A 23,325-nucleotide genomic window follows, 5' to 3' on the forward strand; every position below is an offset into this window, starting at 1 on the left:
TAAAACGTTTTTTGAATTTTCATTTCATTTATTTATTACCAAAAAACATAATTTTACATATTTTGTAATATTAAATGTCTAAACACATTCTTTATTTATTTTCTATAAGAAATCATATAATGTTTAATATAAGTATATTTTCATAAAAAATTGTTTTACTTTGTTTTATAATGAATAATTAGTAATATAATGATTATTATTATTATTTTCGTTATTGATCGTCTTTATATGATATACGAATATGGTATATACATATTAACTATTAATATTATATACATTATATACATACATATACAGTATTGCACTGAACTATTAAATTATATATATTATATACATATTAATATTACATACATATTCTTACATATTAACATCTTATATACTTCTTTTCGAAAAATTTCAATGATTTAATGTTTAATCGATTCACTCATAATAACACACACACACACACACGCGCGTGCGTGCGCACGCATGCATATATCTATGTGTAATCGTAAATACATTAAGAGTGTTAATAGGTTTTATGGAACGACAAACAACGAAAATATTTGAAAGCACTAAGAGGATCTCTCGCGACGGTGTACACATAATTTTGTCAATTTGTACATTTTATAAATAAATTGTAATTTATAATTAATAAATTATAATTATCTATTTATAAAACATATCAAGAAAAATGAGAATATATTTTAATATTATATAATAAAATTTTCATATTAAGTTTGATACTAAATCTATTAGGAACACAATTATTATTATCAAGGATTATTCATTGTAACAATAGAAAAATAATTTTATGTTCTCACCTAGATAGATCGTATATATTATGATTCGAGTAGCGTTTGCTACATATAATAAAATAAAATATTTCTTAATAAATTTATAAATTTTGATACAAAATTTTTTTGGGTAAATATGTCGATAGAAAGAGCCCCGATGACATATGTTATCAAGATCATAACTGAATGATCTCTAATAGATTTTAGCAATCGCTCGTTATTAGTTAAAAAGTTATTAAAATTATTATTTCTGTCACATATCTCTACAACATTAAAAACTATACTCTCCCTTGTGTACGTAATGACTTTCCACCGCCTAGAGGCATAACGTCTCTTCATATAGATGGATCTTGCTTCTCATGGAAAGTTGGAACACCTCTAGGCAAGGGGGAGATGAGATGGAATTCGCGTTGCATGGAAAATTATGGATCCCTAGATAGGAGGGGAATTGAAGTGGAATTCATTTCACGTGGACAATCGTAAAATATTTTAAACCAGAATATTTTGATTTCATATGATAGAAAGAGACATTATTTTCAAATTTTTTTGTTTGTAACTTTTTAATGAATAACGAACGACAGCTAAAATCTATTGGAGATCATTCAGAGTCATGACTTTGATAACATATATCAAGGATCACATATATCAAGATCATCGAGATGGGCTTCCTCCGCGCATATACACCCTATTTTGTATGTAAAATTGTAATCCTAAATCATTTTTCTTTCAATCCTTTTTCTTAAAATTTAATTTTGATAATACCTGCGAGTGAAGAAATAGGTGCAATATATATGTGTGTGTGTGCATAAATTTTATATTAAAAAAAAAGCAAAACCCAATTGAAACACATGTGCATAATATATGAAATAATCAATTAAGTTAGCGTTGTACAAACGCATGAAGTACACATAAAAAACACAGCGTACGATTTCAATAGCGCTCGTATATTTAAACGCACACTTATCAAATAACAAGCCAATGCTGATGAGAGCAATTAAGTTGTTTGCTACTGCAATTGTTACCCAAGGATCATCTAAATTCTAAAACAGAACCAAGGTAAGTAGCAAGCGTGCTCTTAATTCTTGTACTTTAATTATTGTTTATAAAATTATATATATTAAATTTTTGCGAGTAATTATTTTAAAAAAATAGAGATATTTGCATTTCTCCAAACTTTTGCGCTATAATTAAATGTATTATAGTATAAACACAATTAAATATAACAATATTATAACGTAAAATCGAAACTTTCTAAGATATATATAAGTTGTTCCATTTTAAATAACGACTTCTAATATCTCTTGAACAGTGCATTTTAGAGAAAGATGGTCTCAAAAAATTTTAATAGCATCATCTTATATCTCTCTTAAAAGTTTTATGACTTTGAAGAGGCTAAGATGCCCAGTAAACGAAATGGATTGAAATTAATTGAAATGAATCGATATTTGAGGATTTCTGTTCATGTGTGAACATTTATAATTTTTTCTTTATAAATTGAACAGTATTTTTATATTTATTTGGATCGAAACAGGAATACTCCTATTCAATACTGTACTCGGATATAAATTCAGAGCTTAAATATTTCCATCATAACTTTTTTTATTTAAATAAAAATGCGTATTTTTATAATTTTGAACTGTGATGTATTCACAGCTTACAAATTAGTTATGTTTGAAGAAATTATTTTTAATTGAAGTGAATTCAAATGATATTGTTCTCATTCATTTTGAAAGTATTCATGGCTGACTTATTTACAACATAAGTATTTTCAGACTCCAATGGATAGAAATATGACATATGCTATTCATGTTGAATTTGAATGATTTATGTTCGTATTATGTTATTTTTTAGTTGAAATGAATTAAAATATGAAATGTGCTATTCTCAATCATATTGAATTTAGATGTTTCATGTCCGTATTATATTATTTAAATAAAATTGCATATTACCGACGATCTCACCATCTCACCATTGATCTTGACATATGTTATCAAGATCATGAGTCACTTTCCTGAGTCACCTTCAATAAATTTTAACCGTTACTCGTTATTCGTTAAATAGTTATTAAAAATGTTTAAGAATTAACATTACATTTCTGCTATAAAGGAGCAATATATTTTCTTGGAGAAATTAGATAAAGGATGAATTAGATTAGGATGAAATCGATGTGGGGTATAGAAGGAGATGGAGTGACACTCACTTCGGATGAAAAGTCGAACGTTTCTTGGCAGGAAAGGGAAGGTGGGGTGAAAGTCGCTTCGCGTGAGTCGTGCGCTCCAGAAGCAGAAGGGGTAGAATAAGTCGTTTTGCGTGGAAGTCGTGCGCCCCTGAAGCATGGGAGAAGTGGAATAAAAGTCGCGTGGAAATTATATTATGATGGAAGGGATAAGGGAGGAGCACAGACTTTTGTATAAAGCATAACTGTATAACATAGAACATAAGAAATCCAACCAATTAGAGGTCTTTATTTCATGGAAAGGAAGGAAATGAAGGACTTTGATTGGTACATTTTCTTATGCATTATGTGTTATGCGTTATGGAAGAGTTTATGCTCCCTGTTATAACATAATGGTAAAATATATTTTAAAGCAGAACATTTTTGTTTTATATAGCAGAAAATAGACGTTATTTTTAAAATTTTTGTTGTTAACTTTTTAACGAGCGACAGTTAAAATTTATTGGAGATGACTCATGACTTTGACAATATATGTCGTCATTGAAATCGGTGAGGTCATCGGTCATAAAATCATGAGGTCATGCAGTTTTACCTATTATTTTTTTATTATGAAATGAATTAAGATACGAAATGAGTTATTCATCGAATAACTCATGTCGAAATCAGATGTATTCGTGAATTTAAATTGATTTGAAAAATCAGAAGCACAATTCGGAAATGTCGAAATTCGGAAATATTAAATTCATTTCTATCTATTTCAAGTTATTTTTGTTTGCTGGATGGTTATTGGTTTGACCTTGGGGTGACTTATTAAGGTTGAAACAAAGTCATTTTGAACTTCTTAAATGGAACTCCTCATTTTTCATTACATATTCTTGTAGCTTATCTCGAGAGCTTTTCAAAGCACTATAATAAAATATCTTTTTATTAAGTACTTTTCAATTTATAAGGCTTGAAAGTTACAATACATATTTGCTTACAACAAAACAAAATATGATTGAATGCATAACCATTGCCTGTCGAAACATTTCGGAAAATGTTCTTCTTTCAAACTCGACGTTGACAGCTTTCAACGTCGAGTCCAACTATGTATTGACAACAATAAATATGTATTCAAACATATAATTAAATGAAGGAATTTTATTTTTATTAAAATGCAATCTGTAACATAATAGCAAAAATGTAAACATTATTTAATTAAAAACGTACGCGCGCGCGCGCGCACACACACACACACACACACACACAATGCAGAAGAAGTGTAAATCTAACCGATTGATCTCCGCTCCGTCGTGCGTCGTGAAGTTAGCCCTCAACATTAAAAAAAAAAAAAAAATTTTTATAGCTTATTCGATTGTTCATTGTTTGCACATATACATATGTACATTTCGAATTTTCATTTGCACATTTTCAATAAAAAAGTTATTCAAAAAACAATTTTGGAGAGACTAACTTAACCCCCCCCCCCCCAATTGTGATTTGAGTCTAATCTACCTGAATCGACGACAGTTCTCGGAACTTTAATTGTTAATAACTTTTTAACTACGAGTGTCAAACGAAAAATCAACTTGTTTCGGAATGTGCAAACTAAAAAGTCTATCGATTAAGCCTTTTTCAATTTAATTTGTTCACAGTTGGAGAGGTTAGTATGAAATAACTTTCTAAAATTATTTTTTTACTGAAAGTGTGCAAAATTCGAAATATACATACATGTGCAAACAATGAGCAATCGATTGAACTATAGAAACTTTATGCTTTTTAATGTTGGGGAGCTAACTTTACGATAACCTTCGCGTGGTACACTTTTGAGTAATACCGGCGGTACTGTAACTTTCAAGCATTATAACTTGAAAAGTATTTAATAAAATATTTTGTAATAGAGCTTTGAAAAGCTCTCGAGATAAATTAGAATATGTAATGGAAAATAAGGAGTATTCCATTTAAAAAATCCAAAGTAACGCTGATGACTCAAAGTCAAACCAATAATAACGTATATTTAACCTTATTTAAAAAAAAAAATAATAATAGTTTTTGTGCAATTTAGAAACATTATTAAAATTAGGAACATTACTGCAAATTATCTCTTTGAAAGGAATGTAACAAGACTGGTACATAAATATATAATAATATAATTTTCGTTATAATATTCTACGAATTGGGCTATTATTTGCTTAGTATTGTCTCCCAATTTGCATTTAAACATTTGCAACTTATATTTATATCTTAAAGCTTTAAAATATTATTGGTTTATTGTAAATTAAACAAAAAATTCTTTAATTAATGTAAAATTAGAAATGTCAAAATTTAAACCAATAATGGAAAAAAACTATTTAAGAAATACTTAAAAAGAATATACATATTTACGAATTGAATTGTCAGGCAACAATTTAAAATATGAAATTATAAAAAATTATGTATCATATCCACATCTTAATAACAAATGAATCCTATTTATTATTAAAACCTACCTCATAATATTGTGATTTGTATAATTTATAATGATTGAGAAGAACCATCAGGAACTGCACACTAATATATATTTTTTGTATTCTTGATATGTAAGGATCGTATATAGTTCTAGGCTTCACCTATAAGAGATAACAGAACAATATCTTATATTAAATTTAAAATAAACTGAATTTCTGTTTTAATTTTTAATAATAAATAAATATTATTTATAAATTAAAGTAACATATATGTATCTTATTCAATTTATTAAAAATTTTTTATTATACCTTTATTTTGAATTCATCTAAACCTAAACGTGGTCCACCTGGAAACCAGCTAGGACCTTTCCAAAAAGCAGCAAACTTATCAGCCCATGTATTCATACTTATACTTTTCTTAATTAAATCCTTCAAGTAAAATATCTACAATGCAATATTACAGATAATAATAATTAGAAACAATTCAAAATGTCATATTTATGTATAAAATTACTTTTATTTTATTATTATTATTGTTATTCACAAGCTTTTAAATATTTTTTAGTTTTGCTTCCTTTAGTTTTTTTATCAATAAATTGGGAAATTGACATATTTATAATATACAATAACATTTTAATTTAAATTACGTCACTATTCATATCTACATATATAAATACTAACTTATTTTTTTATCATTTACTATTAAGTGCATAAAAAATTCAAAAGGAAAATAATTCATTGTCATGAATTTTACCTGCAAATAAAATACATTAAATGATTCAACATTAACTACTAATCCATAAACTATCTCTTCATTTCGTTCTTCTTCTTGAAATGTACCAAATAATCGATCCCATATTATAAGTACGCCACCATAATTCTTATCCAAATAATAAAGATTACAGCCTACAAATACAAAAGTGCACATGTAACATATTATAAATTGCGAAAAAAATATTAGATACACTTATTTAATTTACCATGGTGAACACGATGATGCTTAGGCGTATTAAAAATTAACTCGAATGGTCCGAGATCATCAATAACTGTTGTATGTATCCACAATTGATATATCAAATTGAGTTGATTATGCACAATAAAATGTGATGGAGGTATAAAAAAGGCAAGCGGTAAATAAATAATCTGCAAAGGATATTTAAATCAAAATATAAAGATGCATTTTATTTTAAAATCTTTTAGTTTTAATTACAAACAGTCTTTAATTTGTAATTTATAAAACATAGTGTAATAAATATTAAAATTATCTATTAATATTTTTCTTCGTATATAGTTAATTTGGATAAAAATGTTAAAAAAGTGGTATTTACAAAGTTGCACCAATGTTGCAGAACGGATTGTCGTAAACCAACCGCGAGATTAAACTCCTCACTGCTGTGATGCACTTGATGGTGGGCCCACAAAAAGTGAATTTCTACAAACAATAAGACAATTAATATTTTCAATTAAAGAGAAAGAAAGAGATTGCTTAACACGAGGAATGTTTGGAAATTAACCGTGATTACTGCGATGAGCCCAATAGTAACAAAAGTCTACGGCAATGAAGGTAATATACCATGTGTATAGCGAATTCCAGGGTAAAGTATATTCTCTGCCAAACCTCTCATAAATAACAATGTATAAATAATATTCGACACTGCGAGAAAATATTCTGTAAAACCAATAATAATATTTATCTAAGTTTGACAAATAAAGAAAGATACGACTAATATATTATATTCATATTTATGTATTTAAATATTATATTATTTATAAATTAAAATAGCATATGTATTTAATACACGAATAATAAATAACACATGTATTTATTATCTTTATTCATTTTTTATATCTTATTATTACAAATATCTTATTTTTATTATATACTTATTATATTTTTTATAATCCTAAAATTTCCAAAAATCTTCTTCTCTATACAATTACTTTTACATTAGATTTTTCTATTTCTTCAGGTAGAAAGTTAGTAATTGAAGGTAGTAATTGAATAAAATAAGATAATTGAATTATTAGGTTCTCGAGCATAGAGTAAAGATAAAGGAATAAGAACAGAATAAAATCACAATAAATAAAAAATTAACTTGTAAGTAGAATATTGTATATAAATATTTATGTCAATAACGATTGCAAGAAACTATTTCTTAAATTATTTAAAACGATTATTTCTGAAACAAATAATTCCCAGGAAAAAATAATAAAAAACTGTACGTGTGTATATATTTCCTACTTTTTTAAATGTAGTAAAGAATAAGTTGTAATTATTCTTACCGGGTAATTTCGTAAAGCATCCAATGAGATAAGGATGTCACTTGATCATTCAAACGAAAATTTTTTTTTAATATTAATTGTTCCAGAATAAGCAGCAGAAAAAACGGCATCCATATCTATAAATATATCAGAGATTGTATACGCAGAAAGTTAAATTTTTCATGTATTAGTAGCATGTAGTTGCATGTATTAGTCGCTACGTTCAAATGAGGTCTCGACAAGAATAGCGCGCACATATGACTTGTTAACGATTCATGTAGCTTGCTGGGTTCGTAACAAATAACAGGCCAGCTGCGCATTCAAATTATCGGACTTCCTCAATACATTTGACATTTATGCTGCTTTGGCATAAATGGTATCAAGTAGATTTTTCAAAGAAAAATTTTATAAATTCTATTCGAGCCGAATGCACATCGATATATAATATGAAGCCAATCAGAGCATAAATAATTCATGCTGACATTAGAGGGAATTTTTTAAATTTAAATTATTATTATTATTATTAAATAAATAAAATTAAGATAAAACAGCAACATTAATAATTAACAATAAAAATTAAACTTAAGAAAATTATTCATAATTAAAAATATTCTTTAGATTATCGTCTCTAACAATTTTCTTATTTACTTTAGTGTAAATTATTTACTGCTACACCTTTGTTAAATTTTATTAATAATCTTTATAAATTTACTAAATCTATGTTTATTTTATGATCAATTAAAAAGCAGTATATAATTCTTTTCTAATCAATACATAACAGTGCTACTTTTAAATTTTTCTACAATTAAAAATAATCATAAATATTTATAATTTCACAAATTAATTATATTATAATATACAGCATGTGCGTGACATGGTAGACAGTGTACTGGTTTAACCAAAGGTACCAGCTTTGATCCCAGTAGAAATCAAAATATTTATGCTCGTGTCTTCTTTCGGAAAAGAGAATACCCGAGAATAGCTTTACCTACAGAAACTATCTTTTAAAAACTTCGCCATTCGAAACTGGCATTAAAACTGTAGATTTCATATGCTTGTGACAATTGAATAATCAGCGTGTGCATCACAAGAAAGAGGTGTAACACAGGTCAGAGGCCTAACGTAAGAAAAAGAAGAAGAAAAAGAAGAAGAAGAAGAAGAAAAAGAATTATATTACATAATTAACAAATTAATTACATTGAAATTCTTTTTTGTATTATAAATTTAAATTATAACATACGTTTAATAAAATAATAACATTTCAAATAATTAAAGTCTCAATTCTTTACCTATAATTGTTTTAGAAAACAGCTTCATTTCCAAAATTAAATTATTTATATTCGTAAGTACTCAACATATCTGCTTTATAACATTATTTATTCTATGATATGCAATATATAAAAACTAGAATGTAGTTTAAGGGGCTTATTCTGTAATTTTTAACGACTGTAACAATATCGTTACATTGCGCAGGTTTTATATATAGTAAAAAAAGCCACGCAACGACAGTGTAATGTGATATCGTTATAGTTGTTAAAAGTTATAGGCCCCTAATTTAATAAAAAATTTAGCAGAAATGTTCTTATTTTCAAAATTTTATTTTTATTTTTCTTATGTCAAAATTTTCTTATTTCTCATGGAAAATATTACCTGTTGTTGATAGTCCGGCACTTCATGTAGAAACTCGAAAGTCGTCTCCTTTGGATTAACCAAATACCAAAGTCTTCCAATATGTTTTGGAAAATAGTCGATTTTAGCAAGTGAGTTTAATATAATGTTCATCCTGTATTTACACTCACAAATACGCACAAATTATTAAACTGCAAATGTTATAAATTTTTCAGGAATATCTTTATAATATGCGAACGTTTCAGACGATATACAGCATCGATTTAATCGCTCACCTTCCGCTATGTATTTATATAAGTACTAAGCTAATGTACGTGACAACATCGGTAATCGCAATAGGTGTGCTCAAACTCACAAGTTCATTTATCAATGATTTATAAACATAAAACGATTAAAATAATACATCATATTTTATTATTATATTACTTATGTTTTTATATCGATGTAAAATATATATTACTTATAAAAATATATATTACTTATGTTTATATTATTTATGTTTTTATGTCGATGTAAAATATACATCTAAAGAAAAGCAAAAATTAATAACGACCTTTAATTGATTTTGTAGAAATAATTTAATCAAAAACTTATTAAATAAAAATTATTTTTAGAATTATTAGGTAATATTAAATATAAACTTTCAAGAAATATCTTTAAAAAATTATTCTTTATAAAATCATTTTTTATATAAAAATTGAGCTTTATTAAAAATATCTTTAAGAACTGAACTTAAAAAAAAATAATATAAATAAATAATATAAATAAATATATAAATACATGAATACATAAATAAATATTTAATTGTTAATATTTAATTATAAAAATTTAATAATAATAAATTTCTTTTGTGGTGGCATCTGCCTTTGTTAAAATTTTATCTTGTATATAAAAAAATATAATTTTTTAGATATTAGAAAAAAATGTATTATTAAATATACATTAATATTTATTTTTAAATGATATTAAAAGATTATATATATATATATATATATATATCACACTCATACAGAAATAAAAACAATAAATTATGTGAAAATTTTTTACAAATATAAGATATACTACAAGTAAGAGTTTTTTTTAATACTATTTTATTTTAATCTTATTACGGTCGAAGCTGGATCTTAGATGCTTTTAAATAATTTCTATGTGAATTCATATACTAACATAAAAGACAACTAAATATGTAGTTATTTGAATTGCCGAATTTTTCGCCAAAATGATTTTTTGAATTTATAACAATCAAACTACTATAGTAGTATCACAAATTAAATTGATAAGCAATTTAATAATTTGATGCTGAATCTGGCATTTTATTAGAAAGACATTAATGTACTGAAAAACGCTAAATAAATTTATTTCGAAAAATATTATCTCGGTCGGGATTCGAATCCGGATTTCTTGTATTCCGTGTATTGTACGTCCTAAGTTTAAATTATCGAAACAAGTATCTCGGCCAGTACTTTTACTTAATAAATCGTTCATTATGATATAGGATATATTTTAAAATTTGAAATTCTAGAAAAATACGAAATTGTCTAAAGAAGTTTGTTTTTATTTTGATTGCTTTGACATATTCACAGAGTTTTTTGATTAAAAGAGAAAGCACTCTATTGACATGTAGTAAAAGAATAATAATAAATAGAAAATGCATTGAATATATATGTATAATAGTAGAATAATGATTAATAGAAATGCATTGATCATTTAATTATAAATTTTTCAACACTTATTTTTTTAATAATATTTTATGCAATTCAAACAACATAATAATTTATTTGAATTAGTATATTACCTGCAAATTAATTACTACACGTAGATAGCATGTTGATAGTATGTATATATGTATTTAATTAGAGGCATTGTTAGATAATAATAATTAAAGAAGAATTCACTACAGAATTTAACTACAGAACGCACAATTACACCAAGTCAATTTTCCTATTGTATTCCTATGTACATTCAAAATCAATTGTCGTGAAACGCACTTTTCACTAGATCTATGATACCGAGATACGCAGACACAAGAGATCTACATCAAGTATGTCAAAAGCTCATGTCAACAACAGCATGATCAACGCATTCCCCCTCCAAGATACTTACAATTAGTGATAAAAGATTTTACAGAATGTCCGTTTTCATGCATGTTCAAATGACACAACACTCGATTCTTTTTATAGTCATTTTGCAGATTAAAATTTGAATTATTCAGATACACATATGAAAAATTTGAATAATTTAAAATTCCATAGAGATTTAAAATATTTGAATTAAATTCTTTTTATTAAATAAAAAGTAATCACTATCCAAACATTGTCAATAAAACTTAATAAGTTTCTACAACAAATGAAGATCTTGATTTCGAATCTTGATTCCGATTTATTCATGCTGATCATGCAATTCTCTCTTTAATGTATAAACGTGCTAAGCATATTACCTGAGTGGCGTATTGTGGCAGTGACATTATTACTTTGTAATAGCAAAACCGAATTGAAAATTTTCAAAGCCTGAAACTAATAATCTGACAGTCAAAAATTTATGCAAATTCTCATAATTTAAATTCATAGATAAAATTTATAACAATTTAAATATACCTTCTTTATCTAAATTAATTTTATTTAATATTTTGCAGTAGAATGTGGCGCGCTTATATTTATTTTAATAATGTTTTTGTTGTCGTGGAAAAATATGTGTACATTAAAATGTAATTTCAAATAATTTAAATAATTTAAAAAAATACTAATTAATAAGAAATAATTTCAATAACAACATAACTAATATAAAAAATTGTAATATAAATAATATTAATATATACAGGGTAGTCTATTTAAATCGATATAAATTTCGTTTATTTTTGATGATATAAAAAAATATTTCAACACGCGTGCGCGCGCGCGCACGTGTGTGTGTGTGTGTGTGTGTGTGTGTGTGTGTGTGTGTGTGTGTGTGTGTGTGTGTGTGTGTATGTGTGATTCGTATAAAATGACTGATTTAATTATTAGCGAAATTCGAAGACATACGGAAAAATGTTTATACCAATATATTAAGTACAAAGGAACATAAAAAAAAACATAGTGAAAATAATTATTTTATGGACGGATTGGGGACATTTCAACGCGAAGTTCATTTTTTTAAGTAGAATATTATATTTCTTATTATAATACATTGTATGACAGGTCTTTTTAAGACATAATATATTATAATAATGTGGAAAATAAAAAAGAATTAATTATCAATAAATCAAAAATATTCTGATATCATTCATATTTTAAATTGTATATATTTCAAGTTTTATTATTTTTTTATACAAATGCAAAATAGTAAACAAATAATAATTATTATATCAAATTAATTTATATCAAATTAATTTGAGTTCTGTAGAACACAAACAATTTCCAGTAGAATAGAAAGAAAAAGAATGTGTAAGAAAAGAAAAAAAAATTTGTACTTGTTTATATGTACATCTTTTAAATAAAAAATCTTTTAATTTTAAATAAAATGTTACATTAAAATTTTAAAATGTTAGACGAGGATGTCAAAATATAAAAATGATAATTTTTTGATAAATGCTGTACTCCAAGTAACATAATAATTTTCAACCAGAAGATATTAGAAGGCAATTCTAAAAAGAGAAGATTATTATATAATTAAAAAATATATTTAAAAGGCTCTGTACTTATAACAAAAGGTAGTATACAAGAAGGGCAAAGAGCCAATAACGTATAAAAGAATTTTAATTTAAATAAGCAGAATTAATATAAAACAAATATTATAAACAAACGTTTCAACTCCAATCGAGTCATTTTTTAATGTAATCTTAAAATAATATAAACATCATTCTAAATTAAAAATCTGTACATGGTCTTACAATATTATTACAATTCCTTAATAAATTCCTATCAAATTTTTCATTCTGTGTAGTATGCTGCGAGTCATTTTTATCAAGAATTAACGAAGTCATAAGAAAATTCTGGAAAAGTAACCGTGAACAAAAAGAATTAATATTAATTACATAAAAATTAGTAATATGATAATGTACCTTAATAAATATGTTAAGAGTCCAATAATACACAACGAGAGAAAAAACATGTAGACTGTAGTCCATTTCGTTGTACAATACAATAGTCTTTTTATTTAATAAATTATTATAAGCAAATTTGCAAAGGTAACAAGCAACTGACTTGCACGATGTCAAATAACGAAATGTCAAACAGAAAAACATTATCGAGAACGAAAAACGGCAAAATAGGGAGGAAAAAGAAGAGAAGATATTAGGAAGGAGAAAGAGAATGTATAATGTCACAATTCTGACAAAGACTCCGTGTTATTTTGTCTATTTATTCCATGTTTCTGTTTTTTAATATGGACCATTTCAGATATCAATCTTTTATTATATGAAGGCTCTACATTTAATATATCCACTTTATCCCATTTAAAGTTATGATTCTCCTCAATACGATGGTTGGAAATCACTGATGGAGATTTTGAAATTATATTTATCAGAAACATGTTCATGCAATCTAGTCTTTAATTGTCTTTTAGTTTGGCATACATAACTGACATCATAATCTTCGCGAGATATTCTGTAGACTACATTTTGATTCTGAACGTGTTCCAAATCATCCTTTCCTCTCTTTATGAAACTTCTTAATGTGTTAGGAATGGTAAAAGCCAATTTACAATTAAACATGTTAACAATAGGTATAAATCTTTCGGATATCGTATTGACATATGGAATCGTAAAAAATCTCTCAGTGTCATCCTTATTCTTATTCAAATTATTAATCTTGTTAATGTGATATTTAATTCTATTATGAATAGTCGAAAAAATAAAACGTAACGGATACCATTCTGTAAAAAAATCTTAATAGCGTCAATCAAATTATTTCGTTGGATGACACAAACAAAAAATCTTATCCACAACTCCATAAATTATCTTTTTTATGACAAAGTGGACGGTGTGAATGGAAATTAAGAAATCTACCGGAAAAGGTTGCTTTATAGTATATATCAAAAATAAGATTCCGTTCTTCAATAATCAACATCCTAAAAAACTTATTTTTCCATCAAGGCCAATCTCCATAGTGAACTGCAATCTAGTGTGCAAGGAATTAAAAATATCCAAAATATCAAATATCAACACTCTCAGACGGAGCAGCTAAGATAATATCATCAACTTATCGATAATAAAATAGCAGTCGACAAGGCAGCATTCCGATAGCCATTTTTTCAAAGTCCTGCATAACCATATTTGCAGCAACAGATGACAAAGGTGAACCCATAGGGTCCCAAATATTTGCTTGTATATTTTTTTATTAAAGATAAAAACCGTAGAATTTAAAACCATCCGAAAGGCAATCAAAAATTCGTCCAAAGGAATTTTAGTTTTCTTGGATATAGCATCCCTTCCAATCAGACTATCAGATGCTAAATCTATAGGTATATTAGTAAATAGAGATATCACATCCAAGGAAACTAACATAGAATCTGGTTTCAGTTTAACATTCTTAAGTTTATTAATTAAGTCAAAGCTATTTTTTATAAAACTAGGAGTCTCTGGTATAGAATCTGTAATGATGCTATGCAAAAACAATGATAGATTATATAATGGGCTATTTAAAGATGAAACAATGATTCTCAGAGGATAGTTTTATTTATATATCTTCGTTAAACCATATACTCTAGGAATGATCCCATCAGTCGTACGCAACTTCCGATACGTCAAGTCATCTATTAATCCTTTTCCTTTCCACCTACTAAGCACGTAAATCAGTCGTAAGTTTTTTTGTAGGATCTTTAGTTATCATCTCATATGTATTATTATCTGAAAGTATCAATTCCATCTTGGATATGTAATCTAGTTTATTCTGAGCAACAGTAACATTACCTTTATCTGCTTTAGAAATTAATATTTCAGGATGATTTCTAACAAATTTTTTTGTTGTCTTAAACCAATTAAATAATAATTTATCATTCGAACCAGTCCTAGGAAAATCATTCTAAAACTTTCCAGAATTGAAACCGTATTATTTCTAACGGAATTTATTGTATTATTCTGCCGACCAATAATATTATTTTCAATATTCTTAATAAACTCAATTAATGTTCTATCAATATTATGTTTAGTAATAGGAAGGCCAAAGCCTTCCCCCAACTGAAGCAGATACTGGACTTCTATAGGAATGTCAATATTGCTCAAATTGAGGAACCATTTGTTATTTAAAAAATCTAGAGGAGCCGCATCTCCAAACAATTCAGTCGAAATATGTATTTTTTCCATAACCTGTAAAGAATTGTCATTACTGACATTATTAGATATAATTTTATTTAGCAATTCATTATTAGAAGCACAAACATAAGAAATTGCGCTTAATATTTGCTCTTTTATTTTTCAAATCTTTTTCCTTTAACTATAGAATTTTCTTATCTATTTTCCTTGTATGTTGAAAAAAGTTAAAATCGTTAATATTGTCTAAATATTTAAATAATTCGCAAACCATGGAGACTGGCAAAACATTATGGATTTTAAAGGAATAATCAAAGATGCTCATTCTGATACAATAGTGGCTGTAAAAATCCTTCAATTCCAATTGCAAAATTGCTTTCACATTATTAACTTGTATTCTCTGAAGTTTTCATGTAATAATATTGTAAGACCATGTACAGATTTTTAATTTAGAACGATGTTTATATTATTTTAAGATTACATTGAAAATGACTCGATTGGAGTTGAAACGTTTGTTTATTATAGTTGCTTTGTATTAATTCTGCTCATTTAAATTAAAATTCTTTTATACGTTATTGGCTCTTTGCCCTTCTTGTATACTACCTTTTGTTGTACTATATAATTGTTAACAATTGTACAAAAAAATACAAATTTTCAGTACAACACAGAAAACGAATAGATAAATTTTTAATAATTTATTTTTTAAATTATTGAAAAAATGATAATTGTTTCACAGCATAGAATATTCCAACAATGTTATAGTAATGTTGCAACGTTTCAGCAATGTCGTATTGATATTGAAAATGTTGCAATCTTGTTTCAAGCTTCTGTGCTACACAGGTTTTGGATAAAGTAATATCATCCAGTATATGATCTCGAAATAGATAAGAAATAAAAGAAATTATAGGTGAGGTTTAACTTCTATTTAAAGAAATCATTTTTTAATTTTAAATAATTTAATTTTAATTTTATCAAATTATATTTTATAACGCTAGTATAGTTATGAATTTTTTGTCTGATGCATTTAAACACTTTTGGAAATTGAGTCGAAAATTGTAGTAAGCAAAAAAAATCATAACAATAAATCTAAAAGATTTGGAAAAATGCAAAAGGATTAAAAAATCATATTTGTAGATTTAATTAAAGTAAATTTGTATATTTTTTATTTGTTTCGTATGATAGTTTAAATAAGTTGTTGTTTGAATAAAGTTTTTCTTTTTTGGCATATCAATTCATTTTATTTAATATGCTATGAAAGTAGAATCAATTTAAAAAATCATTCTTTACTTAAAATTTATTACTAACATCTATAATTTCATTCTTTTTTAACCTTTCGTGGTCACATTTCCTGAGAATTTTATGTCAGTCACATAGAGGATAAAATAACCTCATTTTAATTGGTTGCCGTATTTACAGCTTTTGTTCTTTAAAATCACAAAAATTGCTGACTTTAAACATTGTAGAATATAGAAATGAAGTAACTTTTAAAAATTTTTAATTTTAACATATTTAAAAAAATTGCAAAGACTGACATGCAAGAAATAATATGCGGCCAAAAGCGCAAAAAGAATACTTTGAACTTCGGACAAATGGCAGTTTAAGTTTCGTTTTGAAAAAAGATTTTAGAAATATAAAGCTTCACACTTTTTTGAGGTTTCTTATCTCCAGTAACCATGAAGAGTTAAAAAAAAACATATCTAATTTTAGGATATGCAAATATATATCAAATTATTAAATTTTAATAATTTTTTTAATACTGAAGTTTAATCTCATATATAAAATATATATAAAATGATAATAAAAGTTATACTATTTATTTACATATATTATAAAACATTAAAATAATATATAACTGTAGAAAATAATTTTAAGAATAGTATAATTGACATTCTTTACCAACTTATATTGAAATATATAGACAATGAAAATTATAAAATATATTTTCTAAATGCGTACATAATTATGTTATGCAATATATCTTTTAAAAAAAAGAGCTTTCAAAAAACGTATAATTTAAAACGTAATAATTTAAAAATAATTCTGAAAAAATACGACAACTACCTAGCAAACAATTAACTGTTACATAGATGTAAGTGATGTTTACATCATAAATGATATTTACGTATTTGTTATATAGCAGTTATATCAGTATTTGCTGAATACAGAACAATTAAACAACTTTTAAGAGTAAGTAGTTCAGAAAAATAGAAAATATATTAAAATTACAATAAGTATGTCAATATTGTGACAATGGACCTAAACAATATGATAGATCTTATAAAATAAGAAAATAAAACAAAAATAAATAGTTTATAGGCGATTAATTATGGACACTCTTAAAAAAAATTCATTTTTATCCACAAATACCGAATAATTAATAAAATATTTAATAATTATAATTAATCATAAAGATTACATTATTATGAATAATTTTATTTCATTTCAGTATCATTTTATATATTTTAATTTTATTAAATATTTAATTAAATGAATTAAGTAACAATTATCCTCATTTAGACCTTATGTATTAATTGCGAATCAATTCATCAAATAGTTTATCTTTTTTGGATTTAATTTTAACTAAGCATGATATTGATTTTTTTGAAATCTATTTACTATCTTCTGTAAAAGCCATAAAGCATTTTGAATGAATTAAAGATACGTACCTTAATAACTTTAGTTTATCTCTCACGTTGTATTAATTAACGATATTAATAAAATGTGCAGCGCTGCGTTGCTAATAAATAATAAACAATCGCTACTTAAAAAAAATAAAACAAGTGCTAAAGAATCTTATAATATATGCATCATTTTATAGAAAATACTATAATTATTTAAATATAATAATTATGTGATCCGGAACTAATGCTTGATCCGCATTTAGTGCTTTTACTCTAATTATTGTAAATTCTGTTCCACGAGTTTATGAGTCTCAGAAGCTTCAATTTTTTATGAAAAAAAAAGTTCAATGTACCTATGAAGAAATTGAAGAAATAAAAATCATAACAAAATATAAAGAAAAGTAAATAAAGTAGCGAATTTTAGTTTTGAATGAAAAAAACGGTAATTCTACACTATATAGGAAGACCAGCCCTGATGACCTTGACCTTGATATATAATTGATTGTCAAGATCGTGATGCTGAGTGATTTCCGACAGGTTTTAGTTGCATCGGTCGTTATTCATTAAAACGTTATTAACAAATAAAGTTGAATATAAACGTGTTTTATTTAACTCTCATTTATCATGTTTTACATGGAAAATCGCAAACTCAAATAGAATCTTTTTTCGCGTAAAAAGTTGTATGCATTGCAATCTTTGCTTCGCGTAGAAAGTTGGACGCCTCTAAATTATACAGTGAGGAGCATTATAAGTTCCGGAACAGTTGAATATCTTGAAAAGCATACATTTTTTAGAAAAATTTTTCAGAAAAAAATTGTAGAATTTAAGGTGGTTGTATCGCAAAGGGACGATCTGTGTGAGGAAGGGGGGGGGGGGGCCATCGCCCGAAATGTCAGCGCAAAAAGGCATCGTTTGGTGATGAGGACAAAAAATTGTTGCAAATCGCAATTTTTTAATAGTAATTTTTATTTTCCTATAGTAATTTTTATTTTCTCACTGTGCGGTATTTGAGAATAAATTGATAAGCGAAGTGGATATTAGTAAAGTAGTAAAGTAACTTTCTAAGGTTTTATAATATTTGCCTAGTTACCCCCATTTTCTTCGGTTTAGGAGATTTGTATTACATTTATTAATAGTTCTTTGGTTTTTTAGCAAATTTCTAAATATCGTTTTTGCGCTATAATTGAAAATGTACTATCGCTCCTTGTCTAGCACATGTTAAAAGTACTAACTTCAAATGCAATTATCTTTTGAACATGCCTGATTATCCCCTCTCAAAATGATACGTATAAAGAATATCATTATCTTCAAACAATAAAAGCTTCAAACAAATCTTAAGAAAAGTTGTCATTATGCGATATAATCACCTTAAAAACATTTTCTAATTTTATATTTTCATTGATTATTATTAATAATCGCTGTTTAATAAACAGCATGCAAAGAAAGGAGAATAAGGAAAGGAGAATAGTAAAGATTTTTTTTTTAAGGAGGGCGGACTAAGGCTGCGACGAGCTATTCGGTTCGGACTCACTCAATATATTCAACCTTCTAAGAAAAAAAAAACTTTAAACGTCAATCATTTATTTATAGCCAATAAAATATGTCGCTTAATCTCCGATAACCTATAATCCTTTACAATTAATTAAACATCCTCCGAAATCTTTAACCTCTGATAATAAATTCGGAATAAAGACACGGATATTAACAACGATAACTGAAAATACATATAAATAGGGATAAACATAGGTAATAAGAGAGGAACGCCATGAGCTGCATCGTTCATTCGAATTGCGAACACAACGAGGTAACGTGCAATTGCATCATTTGCTGGAAACAGGAACATCAGTGCGAATACGCATATACAAATTATGACGTCATCGAATCAGAGACAACTTTTGAACGACACACCGTCGAACACACCGGAATTGTGGCAACAGGTGTTGGAGAGGGAGGACTGGCCAACGATAACGAATCAACGGGGAACATCGATCTCAATTGCACCGAGACGTTACACAATTCGATTAACGCGTTTAGCGGGGGAAAAATACATAGACGCGGAACAAATAGACTTCGTGAAGAATATAGCTCGAAGAGTACACAACTACAGCTACGCACCGGAACCTCTGTGATCGTTGGATTCAAGTTTCCAACTCCTGGGGGATGGGAATGGGAAAACTATCTACGTCATCTTGACGAATATAAGCTCACAGAAGATTCGAAAAGATCTCTTGAACGGTATATTGGGAGTTTTAGAAAACAATTGGACACCAGCGTGGACATGGATCGAAACGGCATCGGAAAAATATCCACACCCACCAATAAACATCAAAACCATAACAACAACAGAGGTGATAGAGGCGATAACGAAATCTCGCCAACAATTGGAAAGTCGCATGGAACAACACGTACAAATAGGATGGAAGAAGAACCGAGTGTACATTATACTAGGTCACCTCGCGGAGGGTCGCCAGGAACGAACATTACCACCGGAGAGCGAAAGCGAGGAAGCGAGAGTATCGCGCGCAGCACCAGCGAAACCGAGTGGCAGCAAAGCGTGGGCGACGATCATCGCAAGAAGAAAAAGAAAACAAAAACAAACGGAGACGGAACTATTGGAAGGAGACGAGGAAATTCTCCTAGCAGCAACAGGTAAGGGACTCGGATATTAAGTACAATAACACGATTGACTAATATACGTCTCTCTTACAGAACCTACCATTGGACATGCATCCTCCATAAAAAAAACCAGGACGGAAAAAGACGAATCGACAGAAAAGGAAGACAACTCACCTTTGGATACTTCGACCACGGAACGCACATCGTCTTCGGAGCAACAAAGGACAACAACCTCGTCCGACAAAGAGGACGTATCGCTAAGCACATGTGTGCGACTCCTGCAGGACACACGGAAATTAATATCACGTGTCAGCGCATTCGACATCTTCGGAACTTTGTTCTATATTGTATCAGGTACGGCGTCGGAACATTCAATTACTCTGGAACTAAAATCGGACCGGAATTGAAGGACTTCGACAAGGCGATCAACGAACTGGCTACACATAAACCAAAAGAGGATGGAAATTACGAGGAATGCATTCAATACATCGAACAACGAAGAGAAGAACGAGCGACGCGCAGCGGAACGGAAAAACGAAAAAACGTGGTGGAAGCTATAACGAGTCTCATAGAGGAAAACGATATACGGACGTACGCGGAATGGGAACTTAAGATCAATTATGACACAAAGGAGGAATTATTAAAGGAATTCGGATTACAAACCGATACATACGCACACAATATCATAAGAAACAAACGAAACACGGACACGAGTCTGTACAAATACGTATCGTACGAGACTATAGTGAACAAAGATTGCGAAGACAGATAGGTGACAAAATTATCGTTAAGATCCGAACCAATACTCTGGATATACAAACTGTTCGAAGTGAACAAAATAGACATAATAGATTTCTACGCGTGGTTAATAGCGATAAAGAATATGGACCTGATAAAAATCAACGGACTGGTACTGGAGGGACCGACAAACGCGGGTAAATCGATGATAATCGACTGCACGGTGAGACCACTGAAACCGGAGGAGACATCGAGAGAAAGAGACAACAACGGATTTCATTTGGATCAACTTCCATTCGCGGCGAGCGTGATATTCGAGGAACCGATAATAACGCCAATAAACGTAGGAACATGGAAACTATTATTGGAAGACAAAACAACCAAAACCGACCAAAAATACAGAGACAAAGAAGCGATCACGCGGTTACCGATATACATGACAACGGCTACACCAATCACAGCAAACATAGACTGCAAAGAGACGGAACAGATAAATCAGAGAATAAAAATAATAAAATTTCAGTGCACCGTTAGCCACCGCACCGAAGAGTACACGACCGTGACGGGGTGTCTGAATAAGATAAAAAAAGCACCGTGTTACATAACTCCGTACGATTTTCAAGCGATCTACATGATAAATAAAACAGAAATAGAAAACAGAAGAAACCAACTAATAGAAAAACACCAACCAAACCCAGACAGATTGATACCGGACGAAAAAACAACGGTTTGATCTTAGGTGACATCGCCAAGATCAAAGCAATATCACATAGATGCCCTATGTGATATTGCTGAAACAATAAAATTGAAAACATTTATTTTTCATTATATATTCTTGTAGTTTATCTCGAGAGCTATAATTTCAAAACGCTATAACAAAATATTTTTATTAAGTATTTCTTTTAATTATACCTATTAAGTCAGATGAAGAAAAACATGAAACATAAAATATTGTCAACAATACTAATGTATCATTCTAGCTTTATCATTTATTAAATATAAAACAAAGACATAGGACGCACTAATAGTTAGATGTATCAAGTTAATAGCTTTAAATGAATTAGAATAGTACAATCTTTCAATCTGATCCGAATGCCGATAACTTTTTTATTGGCTATTTTGATCGCTATTTTTGACTTGCTGGTCTATTGTTCAATAAGTAATAAATAATAAATAAGCTAATAAATAAGTAAATAAATTTTTTTTTATCAATTATTTAAGATATATAGTTAATTAATTAATTAATTATTTAAGATAATATAGTTATTAGATTTTCAAAAATGGCGAATTTTTGCGCTACCCTTGTATATTTAGAGTTCTGGCTAATGTAGCATTGAAAGCTCCCACAATCCTGTGATGATTTGTTGAGAGAAAATATAAATATCATATAAGTAATGATGATTCGAGATAATAGATGCGAAATCATTCCGAGATTAATATGTATATAAATTATAAACTAATGTACATGTATGAACAATACAGTATCTATACAATTCGTTTATATTCTGAAATTACAGTAAATCTTCGTCATTATTTTTATAATATGTAATAATTATAATATGGAATAATGTGAAATAATTTGTTTCCAACACGAGGAAGATGAAATAAGCCATAGAAATTAACTTTAAAAGCAGTTTAGTACCCCACAGGTGTTTGCATAATAATAAGCACAATAGCTACCATTTGCTGTATACATCAAGCCATATGGACGTACTATACAGACAACCCGTCGTTGGCTCGGTTCGAATCTTGAGGTGTCGCTTTCTGATGGTCTATTTTTAACGAAAGGCGTCCCAAGCAAGTCGGCAAGCAGGCGCTGTATAGACGACGGTTTGGGCACTATTATAAAGCCGTG

General features: G+C 27.9%; 2 protein-coding genes across 6 annotated transcripts; one reads left to right on the plus strand and one right to left on the minus strand.

The window, feature by feature from the left end:
* Nucleotides 1-7: 7 nt before the first annotated feature.
* LOC105154653 (alkylglycerol monooxygenase) lies at nucleotides 8-23,317 on the minus strand. 5 transcript variants are annotated; one of them, XM_087404555.1, is made up of 11 exons: nucleotides 23,151-23,254; nucleotides 11,065-11,782; nucleotides 9,291-9,460; nucleotides 7,662-7,777; nucleotides 6,893-7,047; nucleotides 6,707-6,810; nucleotides 6,359-6,521; nucleotides 6,133-6,284; nucleotides 5,688-5,822; nucleotides 5,421-5,540; nucleotides 8-1,816 (listed from the first exon to the last, which is right to left on the minus strand). In XM_087404555.1, the coding sequence occupies exons 3-11, from the start codon at nucleotides 9,420-9,422 to the stop codon at nucleotides 1,589-1,591; spliced, it is 1,305 nt and encodes a 434-aa protein (XP_087260681.1). In that variant the 5' UTR covers nucleotides 9,423-9,460; nucleotides 11,065-11,782; nucleotides 23,151-23,254; the 3' UTR covers nucleotides 8-1,588. The 5 variants fall into 5 exon arrangements, with proteins under 5 accessions (XP_087260681.1, XP_011068625.1, XP_011068623.1 ...); XM_011070323.2 differs by lacking the exon at nucleotides 11,065-11,782 and having other exon boundaries at nucleotides 23,185-23,300; XM_011070321.2 differs by lacking the exon at nucleotides 11,065-11,782 and having other exon boundaries at nucleotides 23,151-23,276.
* Nucleotides 19,882-21,504, plus strand: LOC105154651 (uncharacterized). The gene is made up of 2 exons (XM_011070319.2): nucleotides 19,882-20,765; nucleotides 20,826-21,504. Exons 1-2 carry the CDS (start codon nucleotides 19,882-19,884, stop codon nucleotides 21,502-21,504), a joined length of 1,563 nt encoding a protein of 520 aa, XP_011068621.2.
* Nucleotides 23,318-23,325: the final 8 nt, after the last annotated feature.

This window comes from Acromyrmex echinatior, chromosome 3 (assembly GCF_024713525.1).
Source record: "Acromyrmex echinatior isolate Ae372 chromosome 3, ASM2471352v2, whole genome shotgun sequence".
Classification (NCBI taxonomy): Eukaryota; Metazoa; Arthropoda; class Insecta; order Hymenoptera; family Formicidae; genus Acromyrmex; species Acromyrmex echinatior.